Source organism: Pseudorca crassidens, chromosome 12 (genome assembly GCF_039906515.1).
Source record: "Pseudorca crassidens isolate mPseCra1 chromosome 12, mPseCra1.hap1, whole genome shotgun sequence".
Lineage (NCBI taxonomy): Eukaryota > Metazoa > Chordata > Mammalia > Artiodactyla > Delphinidae > Pseudorca > Pseudorca crassidens.
Window position 1 is genome coordinate 23,229,556 of NC_090307.1, and position 21,688 is coordinate 23,251,243.

At 37.4% G+C, this 21,688-nt stretch overlaps 1 protein-coding gene across 2 annotated transcripts in view; it reads right to left on the bottom strand.

Annotated features, from left to right (window-relative positions):
- ME2 (malic enzyme 2) overlaps window positions 1–21,688 on the bottom strand; it is a 57,914-nt gene that overhangs the window by 13,481 nt on the left and 22,745 nt on the right. For both annotated transcript variants that reach the window (XR_010933024.1, XM_067699065.1), the window contains exons 3-12: window positions 19,584–19,717; window positions 16,871–17,020; window positions 14,190–14,265; window positions 12,611–12,772; window positions 12,195–12,298; window positions 9,568–9,677; window positions 9,375–9,472; window positions 8,966–9,079; window positions 6,014–6,128; window positions 3,220–3,362 (exon numbers count right to left, since the gene is read on the bottom strand). Coding sequence is in view for 1 of the 2 variants with exons in the window: in XM_067699065.1 (XP_067555166.1) it covers window positions 3,220–3,362; window positions 6,014–6,128; window positions 8,966–9,079; window positions 9,375–9,472; window positions 9,568–9,677; window positions 12,195–12,298; window positions 12,611–12,772; window positions 14,190–14,265; window positions 16,871–17,020; window positions 19,584–19,717 (1,206 nt within the window). In the remaining variant the exon portion in view is untranslated. The remainder of the gene's footprint in view (window positions 1–3,219; window positions 3,363–6,013; window positions 6,129–8,965; window positions 9,080–9,374; window positions 9,473–9,567; window positions 9,678–12,194; window positions 12,299–12,610; window positions 12,773–14,189; window positions 14,266–16,870; window positions 17,021–19,583; window positions 19,718–21,688) is intronic.

Genomic DNA, 21,688 nt, shown 5'->3' on the forward strand with positions numbered 1-21,688 from the left:
TTTGGGGGGCAATAACCATTAGTTTTAAGTAGTAAAGACAGGTGAAGAGGATGAGCAATCAAGCTAATAGTAATACAACTCTTTGGTAAAGAAGTAAGACAGTATACTAAAGAGACTGATTTTTTTTTTAATATATCTGTATGCTGACTTTGTGGATGAGTTCAAAAGAAAAGATTTCAATAATTATTAGAAGTTTCAGTAATTATTATAACTGTTGGAAGCCACTAGTCAAGCAAATTTATTTTGACTAACACAAAGTGGCAATATAGAAACAAAGGAATTTTGAGAGAATATATGTGTCAAAATAAAATTTGTAACAATGAGAAAAAAACAATGCTAAATATATCAAGAGCGTGAATATTAAGTTCAGAAAGTTCTGAGAGTTCTACTTTGGCAACAGTCTTCTAGGTTGTTTCACACCAATTCTCCCTCTGGTAACAATGAGAAAAACTGGATAAAATATATTAAAAATATGTTTTAAGGAAGTGGGAGTGCTACCAAGATAGGGAGAGCTTGGAGTGGAGACAGTCAATATCCAAAAAAAGAGGAAAGCAAGGTATTTGGGCCCAGCATTTGAAGCTTTCCTCCTTCAGGTGAGTGATTTCAAAAGGAAAATCTGTGGCTGAGTGCCTGAGCACTGAAGTTGTCAGGAGTCTCATGATGACAGAGAGAGAAAAAGTATACTTCAGAGACCACTACGGGTGAGGGGTGCTGATAAATACCCCAGGGTTGGGCTTCCCTGATGGTGCAGTGGTTGAGAGTCCACCTGCCGATGTAGGGGACACGGGTTTGTGCCCCGGTCTGGGAAGATCTCACATGCCGCGGAGCGGCTGGGCCCGTGAGCCATGGCCGCTGAGCCTGCGCGTCCGGAGCCTGTGCTCCGCAACGGGAGAGGCCACAACAGTGAGAGGGCCGCGTACCACCAAAAAAAAAAAAAAAAAAATACCCCAAGGTTTTTGATTCATACCCAAGAGAAACCGTAAACTGTGGAAACAGATGAGGCCTCCCATGGACCACATCCTGCTGAATTACATGGAGCTGCCCCAGACTAACAGCCTCCAAAAGGAACGGCAAAGCTGCTATGGAGGAAGGTAACTTCATTCCGAGCCTCAAATTATTGCTACTATCCTTCATCCACACTACCTAGCACTCAATAAGGAAGTGAAAGACAGAAGTAAAACTAGGTTTACAAAAAGACAAGAACTGGATAACCAAGAAGAAAGACAGATAATAGAAATGGACTCACAGAGAGTGAGATATTTGTTACTATCAGACATTAACCTTAATTATGATTCATATATTCAAGAAATTAAATGACAAGACAAAATTTTAGCAGAGAACTGAAAGCTATACAAAAGAATCAAATAAGTAATTAAAAAATATTGTTAAAATTGTGAGGTGTGATAATACTGTGATTATATTTTTAAAAGAATCCTTAACTTTTGAGAGATATACTATAATATTTATAATAAAATGATATGTCTGAGACTGGCTTCAAACTCTAAGGTGAGTAAGATGTAGAAGAAACAAGATTGGCAATAAGCTGATCACTTTTGAAGCAGGGTATTGGTACATGGGAGTTAATTATACTGTTCTTTCTACTTTTGTATATGCTTGAAATTTTCCATAATAAAATACTTTTAATAGAGACAAAAACATTTATAAAATTTATTAATTTTTCTCAAGGGTATGACCTAACAATTACTACTCCTATATATCACTGTAAACAAGGCTTTAAAAATCACTTCCTAAACAACAAAGATTACTGTATAGCACAGGGAATTATATTCTACATCTTGTAATAACCTATAATGAAAACAAATACAAAAAAATGAAAAAGTATATAACCGAATCACTTTGCTATATACCTGAAACTAACACAACATTGTAACCAACTTAAAAGAAAAAAATCACTTCCTAGAGTCACTTAAAGATCACTTGCAAGAACAATACAGGAAGTGATTACATTGTGGAGATTACAAATATATCTCTATAGAACAGTAAGGGAAAAAGAACTGTCCTAACAGTATACAAGCAGATACTTTTACCTGGGATATAACCCAGTGGCAGTGTCAAAGAATTCAAAAGAGCTAAATTTTAAACAATTTAGATGAAAGTAAAAATTTGTTCCAGGGAGCTGTCACATGACTCAAAAGAATGGCCCTATGATGGTGAAGATACATGTGAAGAGGGTAAAAACAATTATTTCATGACATGTGAGGGCAAGAAAGTAGTATTTATAAATTGATTATTTCTATAATACGTGATTTTAAGTCTGTGACGCTAAATTAATGAATTATGGAAAGAATGAAATAAAATTCCACAAGTGAAAAATACAATAAAATTAAGAACCTAACAACGGATTTAGCACAGCTGAAAAGAGAATATGCAAACTGGAAGATAAGTCCAAAGAAAATCACAGGATTGAAACACAGAGAACAAACAGGATGGTATACATAGAAAATAGTGTAAGAGACATATTAGATATGGTGAAAAAGTCTTGACATTCACGTAACTGGAGTCCTACAAGAGAAGAGACAGAATGTGTCCAAAAAGACATTAAGCCACAGATTCAGGAGCTCTACAGTCCTCAGGTGGAATAAATACAAAGAAAACCACACCTAAGTCCATAGTAGAAAAACTGCTTAAAACCAAAGACAAAATGGTCTATCAAAAAGAAAACAGAAGTCAGAAAACAAAAGAACGATACATTCAAAGTTCTGAAATAAAGTATCTACCAACTCTGACTTACATGCAGAGTGATACAATATCCTTCAAAATGAAGGCAAAATAAAGAAATTATCAAGAGAATTCATCAGACCCACACTTAAAGTAAGTTCTTCTGGTAGAAGAAATAATCCTAGATAGAAGCACAGGTATGCATGAAGGACACAATGGCAATAGAAAATATTAAAATGTACGTAAATCTAAATGAATAATTTTTGTTTGAAAAAAAAGAATGTCTTTGGGGATTTAAAATATAGAGAGAATTAAAATGCACAACAATAGCACAAAAGGCCTGAGGGTATTAAAATGGATATATAAAGTAACTGCTTTCCAGAATTGATACAAGCAATAATTTACATCAGAATTTGACGATCCATGGATACATGCTGTAATCTCTAGAGCAACCATAAAAAGAATTATTCAAGAATGTATAACTAATAGGCTAATAGAGGGAAAATAATAGACATAACCAATTCATACTATTATTAATACCTCTGTAAGTGTATATGCTTCTTCAGCTGTGCACTCAGCTTGTGCTGTAGGATTACTTAATGCAAATATTACAGGCCTCTCATTGATATCAGCCATGGCTTTGATTACACCAGGAGTGAAAAGTCGGCCAGCTCCTGCAACTCCTGTAATAAAATAAGGGGGGATAAAAAAGGAACTTCATTACAAGTAAAACATAGCCTTCTCATCAATAGCATTTCTATAACAACACAACAAAAGCACAGGTAAAGATAAGACCTGTGCTTATCCCATTACAAAGATAAGATTTTGCATTGCTGAGATAATTCCAATCTTAAATCTGAAAAGAGAAACAATAAAATGTTAAAAATTTTCACTTAAATATTTATTGTCTACCCCAGATATAGTAAATTGTGGGCAATAAAAAGAGTATAAGACTACCTCCATCATGTAGTTGTTGTCTAACACAGGGGTCCCCAACCCCGGGGCCATGGACTGGTACCAGTCTGTGGCCTGTTAGGAACCAGGCCGCACATCAGGAGGTGAGCGGCGGGTGAGGGAGCGAAGCTTCATCTGCACTTACAGCCGTTCCCCACTGCTCGCATTACCACCTGAGCTTTGCCTCCTGTCAGCATTACGGTGAGCTGTATAATTATTTCATTATATATTACAATGTAATATAATAGAAATAAAGTGCACAATAAATGTAATATGCTTGAATCATCCCAAAACCATCCCCCTCCCTGGTCTGTGGAAAAATTATCTTCCATGAAACCGGTTCCTAGTGGTAAAAATGTTGGGGACCACTGGTCTAACAGGCACAGAGCTTCAGCTTTTTTTTTCCCTTTAACTTTTTATTTTATATTGGAGTATAGCTGATTAACAATGTTGTGATAGTTTCAGGTGCACAGAGAGCTTCAGTTTTACAAGGTAAAAGAGTTCTGGAGATTGATTGCACAACAATGTGAATGCACTTAACACTACCTCACTGTACACTTATAAATGGTTATGGCAAATTTTATGTTATGTGTATTTTACCACAATTAAAAAAATTGTTTTAATTAAAAACTTGCACCTCAAATGTTAACTTGTTAAACTCTGTGGTATTCATTATAAAATAATAGGAGTTCAGAAGTGATAAAAGATCTTCTTGACTAAAGCAATCTACTTTTTTTTTTTTTTTTTTTTGCGGTACGCGGGCCTCTCACTGTTGTGGCCTCTCCCGTTGCGGAGCACAGGCTCCGGACGCGCAGGCCCAGCGGCCATGGCTCATGGGCCCAGCCGCTCCGCGGCATGTGGGATCTTCCCGGACCGGGGCATGAACCCGTGTCCCCTGCATCAGCAGGCGGACTCTCAACTACTGCGCCACCAGGGAAGCCCCACAATCCACTTTCTTGATAGAGTTCAGTTTAATGACCTTTTAATAAGCCCCTACAATGTCTGAGACACTGTATTAGGCCATTAGGATATAAAAATGAGCATAATGCAGGCAGCTTATAGTTGAGAGAAAAAACAACAGAGTAAACAGAAAACCAGAAAACCTGTAACAGGTGCTCAGCATGCAGTGCACAGAAGCACGGCATGAAGGAAGAATACTTAGCCCATGGTGGGAATCTGGGGATGACCAAGCAACGCCTCGGCTGAGTGCTTACACAGTTCATCCAATAAGACTTACATTCAACAGTCAAAGAAATTTTAAATTCCATTTTATAAACTGATATGTAATAGAGAAAAATACTGATCTGGAGACCAAAGTTTTAGTGCTTGCTCGGTCACTACTGGCTATATGAAATATTCACAAATCTTGGGCAAGTTGCTTAACATCTCTGTGCTTGTTTTTCTCATGTAAAAAAGGAACTTCTACTCAGTGTTTCCCCATGTGGAGGTATGTGGACATAGTCTTAGGAATCCATGAGTTCTAAAAGAATTAAACATTTTTTTCTTTTTGTTTCCTTGACCCTCCAGGGACTGAGTCAATGGACAGATTCTTAGGTTTCCATACTGAGGTTTGAGACAGACACACTTGCAATCTTTAAGATTACTTCTCACTCTAAAAAATTATGAGTTCTAATCAGTGAAGAAGCTAATACAGACATCCTTTTCCTAACCATAAAGACTGTTTGAAACTTAAAACAGTAAGTTTACTATTTAACATTTCACAGAGCTCCTCCAAGAAATTGGCAAAATTACAAGAAAAATTATAGCTTCAAATCTTACAGCTATATAGGAAATGAAATAGTCCCTCTTTTAAAGACTTTTACATTTTCTGCTCTGAACTTAATGCCATGTTGCATAGTCTGATGTCAGCTATGCAACGCCTGACTCTTAAAACATACCAAAGGCTTACAGCTTTGTTGCCAGTGAAAATCTTTAACTCTGCATAGGATTTTCTTGGTCTGTCAAATAACCCTGGTCTTTTTCAGGTTTTGAGCCCACCAGTCATACCAACTCTAAAAGCAAAGCATGCTCAATCACACAGCTTCTAGAAGTTAAAAGTACAGGCAACATCCATTAACAAAACTTTACACACTGTATCTAAAAGCTACCACCTACAACACAGGGAACATAGCCAATATTTTATAATAACCATAAATAGAGTATAACCTTTAAAAATTGTGAATCACTACATTTACACCTGTCACTTATATGATATTGCACATCAGATATACTTCAATTTAAAAAAAGCTATCATAGAAAACATTATATATGCTGAAAGCTAGGTAAAATCTGTCATTTCATTTTGAGTAATCCTGCATGGAAGTTATGACTGGCATTACACAGGTAAGTAACAGAATGACTTGACAACAACTTTACTTACCAATTATAGCTGAAGGCTTAAGTATATTTACTGCATCTTCAAAAGTATCAGGTACGCTCTCTGGGGCTAAGTGAGCAAATGGTTCCTGATGACTGTCTATTGTAGCTTTCCGCCCCTGAATTTTTAGATAAAATACAGTTTTTTAGTAATTGCTTATTAAGGATTAATTGAAAAGACATCATTATAAGTCACATATTGTTTCTACAATAAGAATATCTTTTCATTTTCATGTACCTTTTTTTTTTTTTTTTTTTATTTGCGGTACACGGGCCTCTCACTGTTGTGGCCTCTCCTGTTGCAGAGCACAGGCTCCAGACGCGCAGGCTCAGCGGCCATGGCTCACGGGCCCAGCTGTTCCGCGGCATGTGGGACACGAACCTGTGTCCCCTGCATCGGCAGGCGGACTCTCAACCACTGCGCCACCAGGGAAGCCCAATGTACCTTTCTTTTTAACCCATATCTTCCAATTCTATCTTCATATTGCTCATAAACCCAAATATAAAATACAAATCAAATTCCATTATAACCAGAAACTTACTAATCCCTCTCAGAAACTCATTTACTCTGTGAAGTCCTCCTAAATCCAATAGGGCACAAAGGCCCACAATCCCTTATCTGGGCTAGCTGTGTTTTAAAATTCAGAATTTCATATTTTAGAACTGTCTTATGATAATATATCACAAATACCCTCACAATGGGCTCTCCACAACTGAACAGAACTTATGAATAGTCACACCAAGTACAAAAGGTGAAGATTAGAAATACCCTCTTTGGGGCTTCCCTGGTGGCGCAGTGGTTGAGAGTCTGCCTGCCAATGCAGCGGACACGGGTTCGAGCCCTGGTCCGGGAAGATCCCACATGCCACAGAGCAACTGGGCCCGTGAGCCACAACTACTGAGCCTGTGCGTCTGGAGCCTGTGCTCCGCAGCAAGAGAGGCCACGACAGTGAGAAGCCCGCGCACTGCGATGAAGAGTGGCCCCCGCTTGCCACAACTAGAGAAAGCCCTCGCACAGAAACGAAGACCCAACACAGCCAAAAATGAATAAATAAATTTATTAAAAAAAAAAAAAAAAAAAGAAATACCCTCTTTGGTCTTGCTACCAAAGTTAGTAGGTAAGTTCAGGTCTGTCAGATTTATAACCAAATGAATTTGAAGAAAAACTCAGGGATTTCAGAGTTTTTAGGATTTCAGAATTTCAGATAGACATCATGGACTTACACTACCAAAAGTTCAGAAACAAGAGGAAAGGGGAATTTTGGTTCAAGATAGCTGAATGAAGGAACATACTTTCCTCACCAAATCCCAGGTCAAAAACTGTAAAAATTAACTCCTTAGTAGTGTCACAAGGGCAGGAGATATACCACTGACACACTAGAACAATGAAGAATTTCTCAACAATGTAAAGCAGACAAAAACATGTGGAATGCAAAAACCAACCAGGCTGAGAAATCCTTATTTTGTTAAAAGAGAAGACCTCCCATGCAACGGTGACTTTTTCCATCAGAACTTCAGAAATAACCCCAGGTAAGGACCAGCAGGGGCTGGGAAAAGTAGCACACCATCATCACTTGGTTGGGAAGTAATTAAATGAGTGAAATACAGCCTCAACAGATCCAAGTTCTCAGAACAGTGGTTTCACATGCCTGCTCCCAGGAAGACCACAGCTCTTCCATGAGGGCTTCAACAGGAAACTCTCAAAATCTCAGAAAGGAGGGCAGTGTTTTGGGTCCTCAGGAGAGATACGAAGCCTAAAACTCATCTTAAAAGAAAAATATACCCTGAACTTGCAGATGCACAGGGTTTCTTCTCACTTGTATTCATTCTAAACTCGACTCATTACAAATATGATAAAGAATCACAAAACATTTATAAAAACCAACATCCCAAAAAGAAACACCAACATAATTGTGTACTAGTAAAAACAGATACACCTCCCAATAGCCTTCCAAGTACAATGTCTTGTAATCCTTGTATCTTACATACAAGCAAATATGGCAGTTACAGCTTTGGGAGGCAGCACAGTTGAATGATTAAGAGCATAGGATTCACAGTCAGGCTACCTGGGTGTGAATCCTACCTCCATCACTTATAAGGTGATGATCTTGGAAAAGTGAGCTGACCTTTTTAAACTTCTTTCCCTCATTTGTAAAATTTCACTGAATTTTTGATAAGATCAAATGAGACTTTTTAAAAAAACTTTAAATGAGATAATACCTGTAAAGTCTTATCACAATGTCTGGTACATTTTTAAACACTTAAAAAAATTAGTTATAATTTAAGCATTCAAGATTTTTCATTCACATACTTTAATTTTTCATTTTATTTTTTGTACTAATAAAATACTGGTACTAATTAAGAAAAGATTTCAGAACTGGAGCAAAGTACACTAGCATAAGCTTGCCCAAAGGTGTAGATGACAAGTAACCTCTATATCAATATACATGGCAAAAATACAACAGCATTGTGTACTGGATAAGTTCAACTATGAGACAGTTTACCTACATTTCAATGTGTTATGCAGTATAAGATATAAGGCATTTCTTAAGCTACTAAAAATGGCAATCAATGATAGGAAGGCAGGTAGGTCCAAAGGACACCAAGTTGATCTGGGATAAAACTCTTTATTATCCATCATTTGACCTTAGGAATATGTGCCTTTTTTTCTGGGGAAAAGGTCCTTAGATTTCCATGAGATTGCTAGAAGAGATTATGATCTCCAAAGGGTTAAAGAATTTCTGCTCAAATATCAGATGTCCTGCTAATGATTTAATTAGAAACTTCTGAATTCCTATGAAAAACCACTAGGTTTTAGACAGGTCAAGAGTCAGAGAATAAAGCAAGAAAGAATAAGTCTGGTGCCAACACAGAGATTATGATTTGAATATGAAAAAAACCTAAACATATCACTATAACAACATTCTTTTGCTTCTCCAAATTTTAAGTACCTTACCTTAAATAATAAACCAAATTTGTCAACCATCCAGATTTTCTTTTGCGCCTCTTCTTCTGAGAGGCCATTTTCCACCATAGCCATAACTATAAGATTTGCAATTCCAAGAGCAGCCTGTGCAACAAAACATAAATTTTAAAAAACAAGGACTAGAGTATGACGCAATACTAAATTACTTTATTTATGAGAATTATGTTATGAGGAATACTGGGCCTATTCTTCCCTTACAAAGCACACAAAGCTTGATTCTTTGTGATATTCTTTCCAAACATTTTAAATTACCTATTCACAACACTGATCTTGAATTCACACCCTCTATCTCAACAAAATTATAAGTTCATTATACCCCATTTTCCAATTCTAAAGGAGAGTGTTGGTTTTCAATCCTAAAAGCTTATAGGAACTTTACCTCTCCTGCTCCAAGAAATAAGATTCTGTGTTCTGAGATCGGTTTACCAATGACTTTTTGGGCTGCAAGCAGACCGGCTAGAGCAACTGCAGCCGTCCCTGTAAGACAAGTAAAACATTGTAAAGTAAAAAGTAGGCACATTAAAAAAAATTTTAAGTAGGAATCAAAAACCTAAGGTTTTCTTTTGCTTTACCTTGAATATCATCATTGAAGGTACAGTATTTTTCTCGATATTTTCTCAAGAACCTGAATGCATTATGATTTCCAAAGTCTTCAAACTGAATAAGTGTGTTCTGTCCATATCTAAAAACAGCAAAGCCCATGATAGTTGTGTTGAAAATACCACTTTTAAACAGCTTTCCTGTCTAATAGTCCTTATGATCACATTTTAAAATAATGTACAAAGGTAGTTCGTTTAAGGCCATCTGGCAATTTTCAGAGTCTGTGAAAGACTAGAACTCAAAATGTAGAAAAATCTATTACTCATTCAGAAAAATGTATGGGGTTCTTAAAATGAATGTAGCACTATGATGGACCTATGGGATATTAATCTGCATAAACTATTACCAAGTGCCTAGGAGGGTGTCCAGCACATGTAAGCACAAGTAACTCCCTAAAAAGCAAGAGATTTTGTCTCTGAGTCTCAAAAAGTATATATTTGATATGTGAATTTTCATTACATTCACAGTTAAACAGCAACACAGAAAAGAATATATTAAATAAGAGGTTAAAGAATAATTGCTGTATGAGTTGACTGGCATTCAGAAAAAGATATCAATCATCTTGGTGGGGTGGAGTAAGGGAAGGCTTGAAAAGGAGGTGGGACTTTATTTGGGTCCTGAAAGAACAACAAAAGGTAAAGCGGTGGAAAGAAAAACAAGGTGTATTTTGCTGACCCTGAATTTTCAACAGTCTGGCTATACATTTCAGGGTCTATATGAAAGTATAAGGGAGAAGTTGGTTAAGGTAGGTTGGAGCCAGATAACGGAGAACGATGAATGCAAAATTAGGGAATGGGGACTTTATTCCGTATCTGATCTAGAATCACTGAAGTCTAGAGAAGGGAAGAATTCATCTGAGACTCCCTTTAGGAAGGATAAACCTGCCAGCGATACACAGCATGTATCAACCTGGGGAGAGATGAGAAAGAAGGACAAATAGCTGGGCAGCTATTATGAGAGGACGACAAGAAGATCTGAAGCAGAAGCCACAGGAAGTGAAAGGGACAATTATGAGACATCAGAATGAACAAAAAGAAGTTGACGATGAGGACCACCTGGGAAGTGAGAGAGATGCTGTTAAAATGTCAAGGCAGCCTGGATGACTAAGAGATACTATCTGATTGTCCAAGGTAAGGAAATGAGGGGAAGGGGAGGAGATGGCAATTTTGGGGAAGATAAAAGGTTTAGTTTTAGATATGTCAACTTTGATTCTGAAAAGGAGTTAATTTTTTTATTTTTTTCGCGGTACGCGGGCCTCTCACTGTTGTGGCCTCTCCCGTTGCGGAGCACAGGCTCCGGACGCGCAGGCTCAGCGGCCATGGCTCACGGGCCCAGCCGCTTGGTGGCATGTGGGATCTTCCCGGACCGGGGCGCGAACCCGTGTCCCCTGCATCGGCAGGCGGACTCTCAATCACTGCGCCACCAGGGAAGCCCAGGAGTTAATTTTTTACTATCTTCCATGTACCAATAATCTACAAGGTAGGGCAGGGCTAGATCATAAAGAGTTTGGACTTTACCCTATGGCAACATGAAACCACTGATAGATTTCAAACAAAAGAATGATATAACAAAGTGCATGTTTTTAAAAGACTAATCTGGTGGTAAGGTGGAGAGGAAATGGAGAGAAGTTGGAGGAAGGTTTTAAAGAATCCAAAAGAGAGATGAAGATCTGCAGAAAGGCTGTGGCAATGGAAAAGAGGAGATATATTTCTGAGGCATTTAAGGGATAGTACCAACTGGATGTGAGGACCGAGTGACACTATACGGGGTTGATGGAGGAGGAGAAAGAGTCAAAGATTAGACCAAGATCAAAGGTCTGGCGACAACCCTGTCAACCATGTTAATGCCATTATTAGAGGCTGGATTTACAGAAGATAGGCAATTTAGAAAGGGAAGGAGTTGTTCCGGACATGAATATGAAGGAGCAACAAAATGTCTGGATGGAGGATTCCAACTGTTGGGAACGCAAGCCTCAGAGGGATGTGGGACTACAGAGATGGGTATTCATGGACTTAGGAGTCACGTGCATAAAGGTCATAGCTTACAAGACTATGAGAAGAGAAGAGAACTATGTAGTCACCCACATTTAATAAGAGAGGAAGAAAAACCAGTGGAGATGACAAAGGAAAGAAAAAAGGTGGGAGAAAGACCAAGTTAGGAAAGTCTTTTAGTGGTCAAGAGAAAACAATTTCAAGGATGTAGGAGTGGAAAACCTGGTCAGATGCTGCAAAGAGGAGGAGAGAGAAGAAGACCAAATGGTCAGAATTTAAAACACGAAAGCTGCACAAGGGTTTCACTGGAATGGTGGAGTCAGCCTGGATGCCAAGGGCTGAAAGAACCGCACAGTGAGGGGATTTTAGGAGCAGTGAGTGCAGACTTGAAGATTTCAGTGTGCTCAAGATGTCAGATAACTCAGGAAGGCAAGGCAGAGGGTATCACCACACATCAGCACATCGAATCAGGCAGGAAAGAACCTAAGTTCTCCAAAATTTAATCTCCTTCTACCTATCTTCACAAAAGATAAAGGAAAACAAAACTGTGGTTCCTTTTTTTTTTTTTTTAAGAGATGCTTTCATATACTCAAACTTTTAAAAAATACCTGTCAGTAATGGCCTTCATAAACTCATCAATCAGATCATCGTAACGTTGTGATCGATCTCTTTTCTGATATAAACCCATGTAAAATGGATCTTTTAAGAGTGCCTATATAAAAGAGAACAAACGTAAAAATAAAAGCATTCTGTTATACAACCAGTTTAAACACATTCTATAAAACGAAAATTGTAAAAAAAAGAAGTTAATAATTTTTAAAACTTTATTGCCCTTCTTCAAAAAACTTAATAGTATTAATTTACTATTATTTGCATAAATATTAAAAGGCGTTTAAGACAAAGGCTAATATGTAATCACAGAATTTTCTCTTCTTATATTTCTTCAAAAGAGGAATGTAATAAAGCAGTTTTTTTTTTTTTTAATATGGGAGAAGGGTCAAAGGGGGAAAATGATTTTACTCACTGGATTATCAGTTCCTACATCAATACACACAGGCAGGCATCTATCAGGCCGTATTCCAGCACAAGCTGTATACAAACAAAGTTTTCCTACTGGGATTCCCATTCCATAGACACCCAGATCTCCAAGACCCAGAATTCTCTCTCCATCAGTCACCACAACAGCCTTAATTACAAATAAGATAAAGTAAAATAAATTGTAAGTTGTCCAAAATGGAGCACTTAAGAAACACATTCACAAAAAGATTCTCTTCATCACAAAATAGCATGTATTAGATTATTCCATTCACATGAACATGTAAAGCTACAGAGAGAGAAGTGCATTAGTGGTTGTCTAGGGCTGAGTGGGGAGTGACACTAACGGGTACAGGGCTTTTCTGGCAGGGTGGGGATGAGGGAGCTGTGATGAAAATGTTCTCAATGACGATGGCTGCACAACTCTGTGAATATACTACAAATTACTGAATTTACACTTTAAGCCAGTGAATTGCATTGTATGTGAATTTTATCTCAGAAAAGCTACTGTTAAAAACAAAACAGAAAACCTCAAAAAAAGATTCTCTTCACATAGTTTCACTCTCACTTTTAAAAATAAAATTGTTTCTTAACTAACTTTCAAAGTTAACCAACCAAGAATACTTAAAATTCTAGGGTTTCTAGAATATAGATGTAAAGAGGAGAATTAACTAGATTTGATTTCCCTGTGTCTTTGGTTTAGGAGTAGAATGCTTCTGACTAGAGGATCAACTTGAATATGTTCACAATGACTAAAACGGGGAGAGGGGAACTTCTGATAAAGATTAACCCTAAGAGAAAAAAAGAGTTTAGAAATAACATGTTACTCCAAATAATAACTGAAGCCAAACAAGAAAAACCTTAGCAATGGAGAAAAAAATCTAGAATAAAAAATACACCTACAAGGTTTTAAGAGGATACTATGAATTTAATTATCTGACCAAATTTTTTTTAGGTTATTAGAACAAATGATAATTCATCAAAGATTATTTTGGTGAGGAAAACACGCAATAAAGGCAACTGAGATTACTGCCTGTAATAAACACTAAAGCCTACCAAAAGATCTTAAAGAAGTCATTAGTTTTTGTTTTATGAAAGACAGCCAGATTGACAGCTGTTTATATTTGCTAAATTTGAAATGCTAAGAGTGGTATATTTGCTTAAGGATCTAAATCTATCTTAGAATTAGAAGAAAAAAGACATAATGAATCCTCCCCATTGCCCACCAGAATAAAAGTTTTTATGGCATTTTAATGTATTTTCTTTACCTAGAATAATATTAACTGAAAAAGTAAAGGAATATAGAGAAGGCAAGAGATACCAGTGGTACTGAAGTGAACAGGCTCACCTTACTAGGCCCAGTTGCTTTCCCAGGGCAAACTCTATACCAGTAACCCATTTTATAATTACCATCATGATTTCCTCAGAGCACTAAATCTACATGTATGCAAGTACAAAATAAATCAGAGCAACAATGAGAAAAAACTGTTTTTGAAAATTCTGCCTTGTAAGAGGTAACTTACATAGAAAGAAAAAACATTGTGAAAGGAAGGTTGTGCTATTAGTACCTTAACATGATTTTCTGGCCAGTTATCCACAATTGATCTAACATGACCTCTGTCTGAGATTGAAATAAATAATCCCCTGCAACAGAACAAAAACACTTTTGCATTTCACAACAGTTTTTGGTTTTTTCTAAGTTTTTGTTCATAATTGGAATATTTAGATATTTTAGTAAAACATCAAGACACTGTCATTTCCAAGCAGATTTACCTAAGTCACACAGGTTTATTTTCAACCACTTCAAACTGTAATTGCATTGTTCACATAGTAGCTGCAACAAAGGTTATTATTAAATGATGTGATCATTTTTACCCAAGAAGAAATGTATCCACATCTCCTATTCAAATAAACTCAATATACCTCCAGTAAAAAGCAATATAAAGACAACCCACCAATGCAGGAAAGCACGATAAAGCTAAGTAAACTACTGTCCAAAGTCACTGAAACTGAAAATTTGAAATCTGAAGGAGCAGGAAGGGAGAGAAGAAAACTATAGTAATTTCACATAAAAAATCCATCCTTGAAGCATTAGGAAAAAGTAAAAAGTTATTTTAAACATTGTATATTGTTATCCAATTGAGATAATCCAGATTTCAATAAAGGAAGAGAGGAAGGCAGGAAGAGAGACAGAAAAAAGAAACATAGGTTCTAGAAAACAGGCCAAGTAAAGACGAGGGCCAATGGGCTCCCAGTGCCTTCAAACTGATTCTTAACTTTCTCACTGATATCCTTTTTAAAAAATTTATTTTATTGAAGTATAGTTGATTTATAATGTTGTGCTAATTTCTACTGTACAGCACAGTGATTCAGTTATACATACATATATACATTCTCTATCATATTCTTTTCCGTTATGGTTTATCAAAGGCTATTGAATACAGTGCCCTGTGCTATACAGTAGGAACTTGATGCTTATCCATTCTTCTCATCGACATCTTAACTTTGGCATTACTATCCCAGCTTAAATCAGTTTAAACGGTTTCTCAACCAGAGCTTCATAGTAGAATCATCTGCTGAGCTTTTTATTTTATTTATTTATTTATTTTTTTTGCGGTACGCGGACCTCTCACTGTTGTGGCCTCTCCCGTTGCAGAGCACAGGCTCCAGACGCGCAGGCTCAGCGGCCATGGCTCACGGGTCCAGCCGCTCTGTGGCATGTGGGATCTTCCCGGACCAGGGCACGAACCCCCGTCCCTTGCATGGACAGGCGGACTCTCAACTACTGCGCCACCAGGGGAGCCCATCTGATGAGCTTTTTAAAATGCCAGGGTTCTACCCCCAGAGATTCTGATTTAACTAGCTTGGACTTAAACAACCAAGACCTACTGACCATCTTCTATGTAAAAAACAAAACAAACAAAAAACCACTGCCACTGCACAAGTGATACACAGTATCTGCCCTCACCCAAAAGCTCTTTATGTTTCATGTGAGTTCTCAACTCTGGGTGCACATCAAAATCACACCAGGAGATTTTATGAAACAGCAACACCTGGGCCCAACTCTAGACTAACTGAATCAGAATCTCTGTGGTTGGGGCCCAGACATCAGTATCTTTTTGTTTTCCTTTGTCCTTTAATCTGGATTGGGAAGTACTATTATAAGTGAAAATGAAACTATAAAAGAGCTGAACAGCTGGGTTATACCACAGAAGTGCTTAGACATATTAATTGATGGCAGCACATAGGACAGAACAGACAGTGTTCTCAAAGTGTCTTCCGGGGAATACCTGCAACACCATCACCGACGGTGTTCATTACAATCCGGACCTCCAGACCTTTCTCTTTTTCATCAGAATCTTGGGAATAGGAAGGAGAGGAAAGTTGGCAAGGATGAACATTTTAAGTAAGCCCCACAGATGTTTCATATGCACATTAAAGTTTGAAAGCCACTACACTACATGAGAGGAGACTAAAGATAAATGCTATCACACAGTGTTTGCATTTCTACATTTGTACCAATATGTAAGCAGGACATGGGAAAAACATAAGGATTGTGGAAAATGATTACACGTTAGAGGAACAGAGAAGAAAACTCAAATTAAGTAAAAATAGCATTTATACAATGCTTATAAGTTTACAAAAAACTGTCACATCAGTTTCCTCATCTGACCTTCTCAGCAGCTCTTTGAAAGATACTGGTATTCCTACCTTATGATAAACAGATTCGGAGGAATAAAGTAACTTATTCAAAGACTTGAGCCAATGCTCATTCCAGTACCCTTTCCACTTAAAATATCTGGAGGTACTTGAACTATCTGAAAGTAAAATTTGTGTTAATTCATAAAAAAGGACAAACAATAGAAATAAAGCTGATAAAAAAATGAGAATCTATCTCTTAATTGGCCAGATTGTCAAAAACTTTTATGATTATTCTGCAGAATATGCCACCAAAATTAAGAATACTGTGGGTTTTTTTTTTTTTTTTGGTACAAAAATGCACATTTCCTCTAACAATCATAAATACTTAAAGAAGGTTAGGAATAAATGATGGTATTTCCACAAAATAAAAGATATGACACGTTAGATTTTTATTAATCCCTTTTGGTCCAAATTAAGCTTTTGTGAGGTGGGAAATGTGGTTGGATAAGACTGCAATACATAAAATAGAAATGTAATAGGGGCTATGAAGTGATGTTTTTTCTACGCAATAGTCATTTGCAAATATATTTTTAAAAATAAGCCTTACCTAGGTCTTCTAAAGATGTGTCCATACTGGGAGCAGGCAAGACCAACTGTTGGTGTATATACAATTGGCATTAGACTTTCGATATCATCTTGCAGTATTCTGTAAAACAACTTCTCATTTCTTTCTTGTATTCCCATTATATAGATGTATCTGAAATTAAGCACAGCAAATAATGTCTACATCAGCCAGCATTAGGCTAAAGACTTTGGCCTTTGAAGTCAAATCTAAACATCTAAAATTGAGGACTCCCTCCCCCTGGAAAACAAAACCCTATATTATCATTACATAATACCCAGGACTAAAAATCAACAAAAATAAAAATGTGCTTAAATGGTAGATGGTGATGATGAAAAGAGTAATAACAGAACCAACAGGTAACATTTATTGAGCTCTAACTGTGAGTCAGGCTCTGTATCAGGCACTGGAAACACAAAAATTACCATGAGGCCCCAGCTTCAAGGACCTAATCTTCAAGGTGACTGACACGTAAATAAGGAAATAAAGTGGCATTCATTCAAATATTTACAAAATACTACGTGCCAGGTACTATTCTGAACTCCAGGGATGTAAGAAGTGCCCCTGTCCTCGTGGAGTGAGTTTGTTTGTTTATTTATTTACCCATCCATCCATCCATCCATCCATCCATCTGTCTGCAGCACATGGCATGCAGGATCTTAGTTCCCTGACCAGGGATCAAACCCATGCTGCCCTGCAGTAGAAGCAAGGACTCCTAACCACTGGACCACCAGGGAATTTCCCTCATGGAGCTTATAATCCAGGAGGCTTATAGGCATTTTAAGTTCTATACAGGGCACACAGGTAGCACAAAAGGAGGCAATGGTCAATTCACATAAATATATAAATAACAGCTTTTAAAGAATAAAGGTTAGAAAACAGGGAGATGTTGGCCTGAAAAAACAGTAATCACACTGAATTAAATATGTCTAAAACAGACTCATTGTCTTTTCCCCACATTTGTTTCTCCCCTTGTTATCATCTGATCAAATGGGAATCCATCCAGGGTCCATTCTTGATTTCTTCCTCTCCCACCCTCCCCCACCCCAACCTAATAAATCAGAATGTCCCACAGAGACTACCTGTGAAATATCTTTCAAATATTTATTTCCTCCCTCCATCCCCACCCAGCCCAAGCCACCGTCACTTCTCACCTGGGCTACCTCAAGAACCTTTTTTTTTCAAACCTTATTAACACCACAGGCATCAAAGCAACAGCCTTTATTTTATTTTTTTATTTTAGGATTAAAGCTTCTATGTTTGTTTAGTAAACAAACCATTAAGCTAAAAACTAGAGAATAAGTAACCAAAGATTAAAAGAGCACAGAGGTATTGTTGAAAAAATTAAAAATAAATATAGTAAAGTTAATTTTTTTTTAAATTGGAGTATAGATGTTTTACAGTGTTGTAGTCTCTATTCTCACCATTTTGTTCCCCTGCTCCAATCCTATTCTTCTCTTAAAAACATACCTCTGGTCATTTCTATTCTCCCTGAATGGCTTCCAAATGCCAGTTTAATAGGCTTAAGCTCCTAAAATAGTTAACTAGACCTCAATGACTACTTTGCAGCCTCATCTTCATACTGAATTACTTCACTTCCTCAAATGCACCACAACTCTGACCTTGGAGTTGCAGCATACGCCGACACACCCTTTGCCTGGAACACCCTCTGACCAGGCACAGTCCTCTACTCATGCTCTCCAAATGCAGCTCAGTTGGCACACTCTCTGGGGTCCTTTTCTGTCATTCGCTGCCCCCCACCACACATATATACACTTCAGATTTTCCTGTCTTCAGGTCCCGTTAACACTCTCCTCCCTCTTCTTTAACTCTCACGCCACTTCTTGACTTTGTCTTCCCTCCATGGTAACATGAGTTCGAGACCATATATATTTTCATGTATGTATGTATGCCCCATAATGTAAAGAAACCACTCTCACTAGTCACCAATATCCAATAATCCCCTATATTTTATAAACCCAATAAATATTTTTAGTTCTACAGTCAGACTGATCCCTCTACCAGAATACCCTGCCCTTCTTTCTCATTTTGCCTGCTCCTTGTAACATATTGTTTCAAATTCAGCTCAGGCATCACTTCCTCCAGGAAGTGACTCCCCAAGCTCAGCTGGCACCCCTCTTCACATTTTCAGAATGTACTCTACAGGTCCCTTTTTCTCACTGTGCTATACAATGACAGTCATAGTATAGCCATCTATTAATGAGCTCCTAGAAGGCAGGCTAGGCTGTGAGTTACTGCGGTAGCCATACATTCTAATTTGCCCGGGACAGTTTCAGTTACTTCTTTTTTACTCCCCAAAGTGTCTGGGATTGGACGATATATTACATGGCCACCCTATCTATCACCCAGTTTATATCCTCAGTGGCTAGCAATGGCACACACAAAGTAGGGGATCAGTAAAAGTTATTGAATAGAATGGGTGCAAATTAGGTGATAGCCTCTGCTTCTAACATTCCATTCAAACCTGAAATGCTCTGTGATTTTAACCATAAAATATTGATTTCTGCTAAATTTTACAATAGTGAAAATAAGTGAAGGAAACAATCATTATAAACCAACTGACTAAAACAAAAGTTTCATTGAGACTGTATATTTCTCATGCGATAATAATCATAATACTCCCAATTTTTCTGATCAGAACACCAATAAAAAAACTAAACATCTAATCAACTCTTACTTTTCCAAAGGGCCATTCAACTTTTTCACATTTCTGTGGAATCGTAAGGCTTGAATATCTTGTGTCTCTATTTTGGGAGGTAGAAGTCCTTGAAGACCAAGCATTTGTCGTTCCTGTAATGTAAATGCCATCCCCTAAAAAGGAAAAAACAAAAGGATTAAAAATTATTACTTACAGGGGTAGCAATGGTGCCTCCTACCAAACACAATTTAAACATAAACTTAAAAAGATCAACAAGATATCATTTTTGCCCGGACTTTCATAAATTTATAAGATTGATCATATCTAGTACTGGGGAGGGTATGGTAAAAGAATTACTCTCACATACCATTGCTGGAATATAAACTGGTTTAGGCTTTGAAAGCCAATTTCAAAGTACTCTTAGATTTTTTTAAAATGCACATACTTTATTATTTTTTTAACTGAAGTATAGTTGACTTACAATATTAGTTTCAGGTGTACAACATAGTGATTCAATGTTTTTATAGATTAAACTCCATTTAAAATTATTATAAAATAATGACTATATTTCCCTGTGCCGTACAATATATCCTTGTAGCTTATTTATTTTATACAAAGTAGTTTGTATCTCTTAATCCTCTACCCCTATCTTGTCCCTCTCCCCTTGCCTCTCCTCTCCTCCTAACCACTAGTTTGTTCTCTATATCTGTGAGTCTGTTTCTGTTTTGTTATATCCATTCACTTGTTTTGTTTTTTAGATTCCACATATAAGTGACATCACGCAGTATTTGCCTTTGTCTGACTTATTTCACTGAGCATAATACTCCAGGTCCACCCATATTGGTGCAAATGGCAGAATTTCATTCTTCTTTATGGCTGAATGATATTCCATTGTGTGTACATATATCTTCTTTACCCATTCATCTTTTGATGGACACTTAGGTCGCTTCCATATCTTGAATGCACACAAAGCAATTCTACTTCTAGTTAGTTATCCTAGAGATATATTCATGTATAGAGACGCGTATATGAAGAGATTAGTTGTAGCACTGTTTCCAGTTCTCTTGCCTATTACAAACTAACTAAAAGTCCATCAATTATGGAAGAGTTAGCAACCTATGGTATTTCCATAAACACACTTAAACATGTATCTCTAAGTGTGCAGTAGAAAGATCTCCCAGATACACAGTTAGGAGAAAAAGTCAAGTTGAAAATCAAAACAAATTCACTGTTAATTATTATGTTTAGAAAACCCCCGTAAAGTACATATTATATACAGATATATGCATACGTTAAAAATGCAATCAACAGAATACAGTTTGAAAGAACACAAACCAAACTAAGAGGCTACCGTGACCGGAAAGGAGTGAGGCTGAACAGAGGGAGGGGGAAGGAAGAATGCTACTTAAGAAAAATTGACCTATGTAATAAATTCTTTTTCAGTTTCTGGTATTCAGCTATGGGTTAAATTTTTTTTTTTTTAATCAATGATGTCAGTAAAAATGCCAGAGAAAGGACTTCTAAAAATCTTTTCCTCCATAAAAGCAACAAGAACCCTGGCCAAATGATCAGAATTCTGGAAATTAACCAAAGCTTTCAGCAGTTGGAGAGCATTTATTCAAGAAAAACTGCTGAATTTCAGTGAGAACAGCAAGCTTCATGGCATTTTAACTTGCCTTGTTCCTAGCTCCCCTCCCCAGCTCCACAGTAACCTTGAAAACGCAATCACTGTGAAACAATCGCTTTGAAAATCAGAGCCTGGCAGTCACTGGAGAAGGCAGGAGGGTTTGGAGATTCCTCTAAAGCCCCATATCCAGGAAACTGTTATTATCTGACCTGGCAGACCCTATCTGCAAGGCTGTCTTTATTTGACCTGACTTGGAGCTCAGGCAGTGTGAACAGCCTTTCCCGCCAGAAGGGTCTGTTGAAAACAATCAGAGGCAATTATTTAACATAGCAGCTCCCCAAGGCAGTAGGTAACAGTTGGGGCAAACAACAGGCTAATAACCAAAAAGCTGAAAAGGAAAAGCTGAGAAATGAGATGTCCATGGGGAACTCTGAAATGCTGAGACATATTCCTGAGAACCTAGAACGTCATATGCACAGCTGTACGCATGTCCAGGAAAGACCTGAGAAAGCCCTAA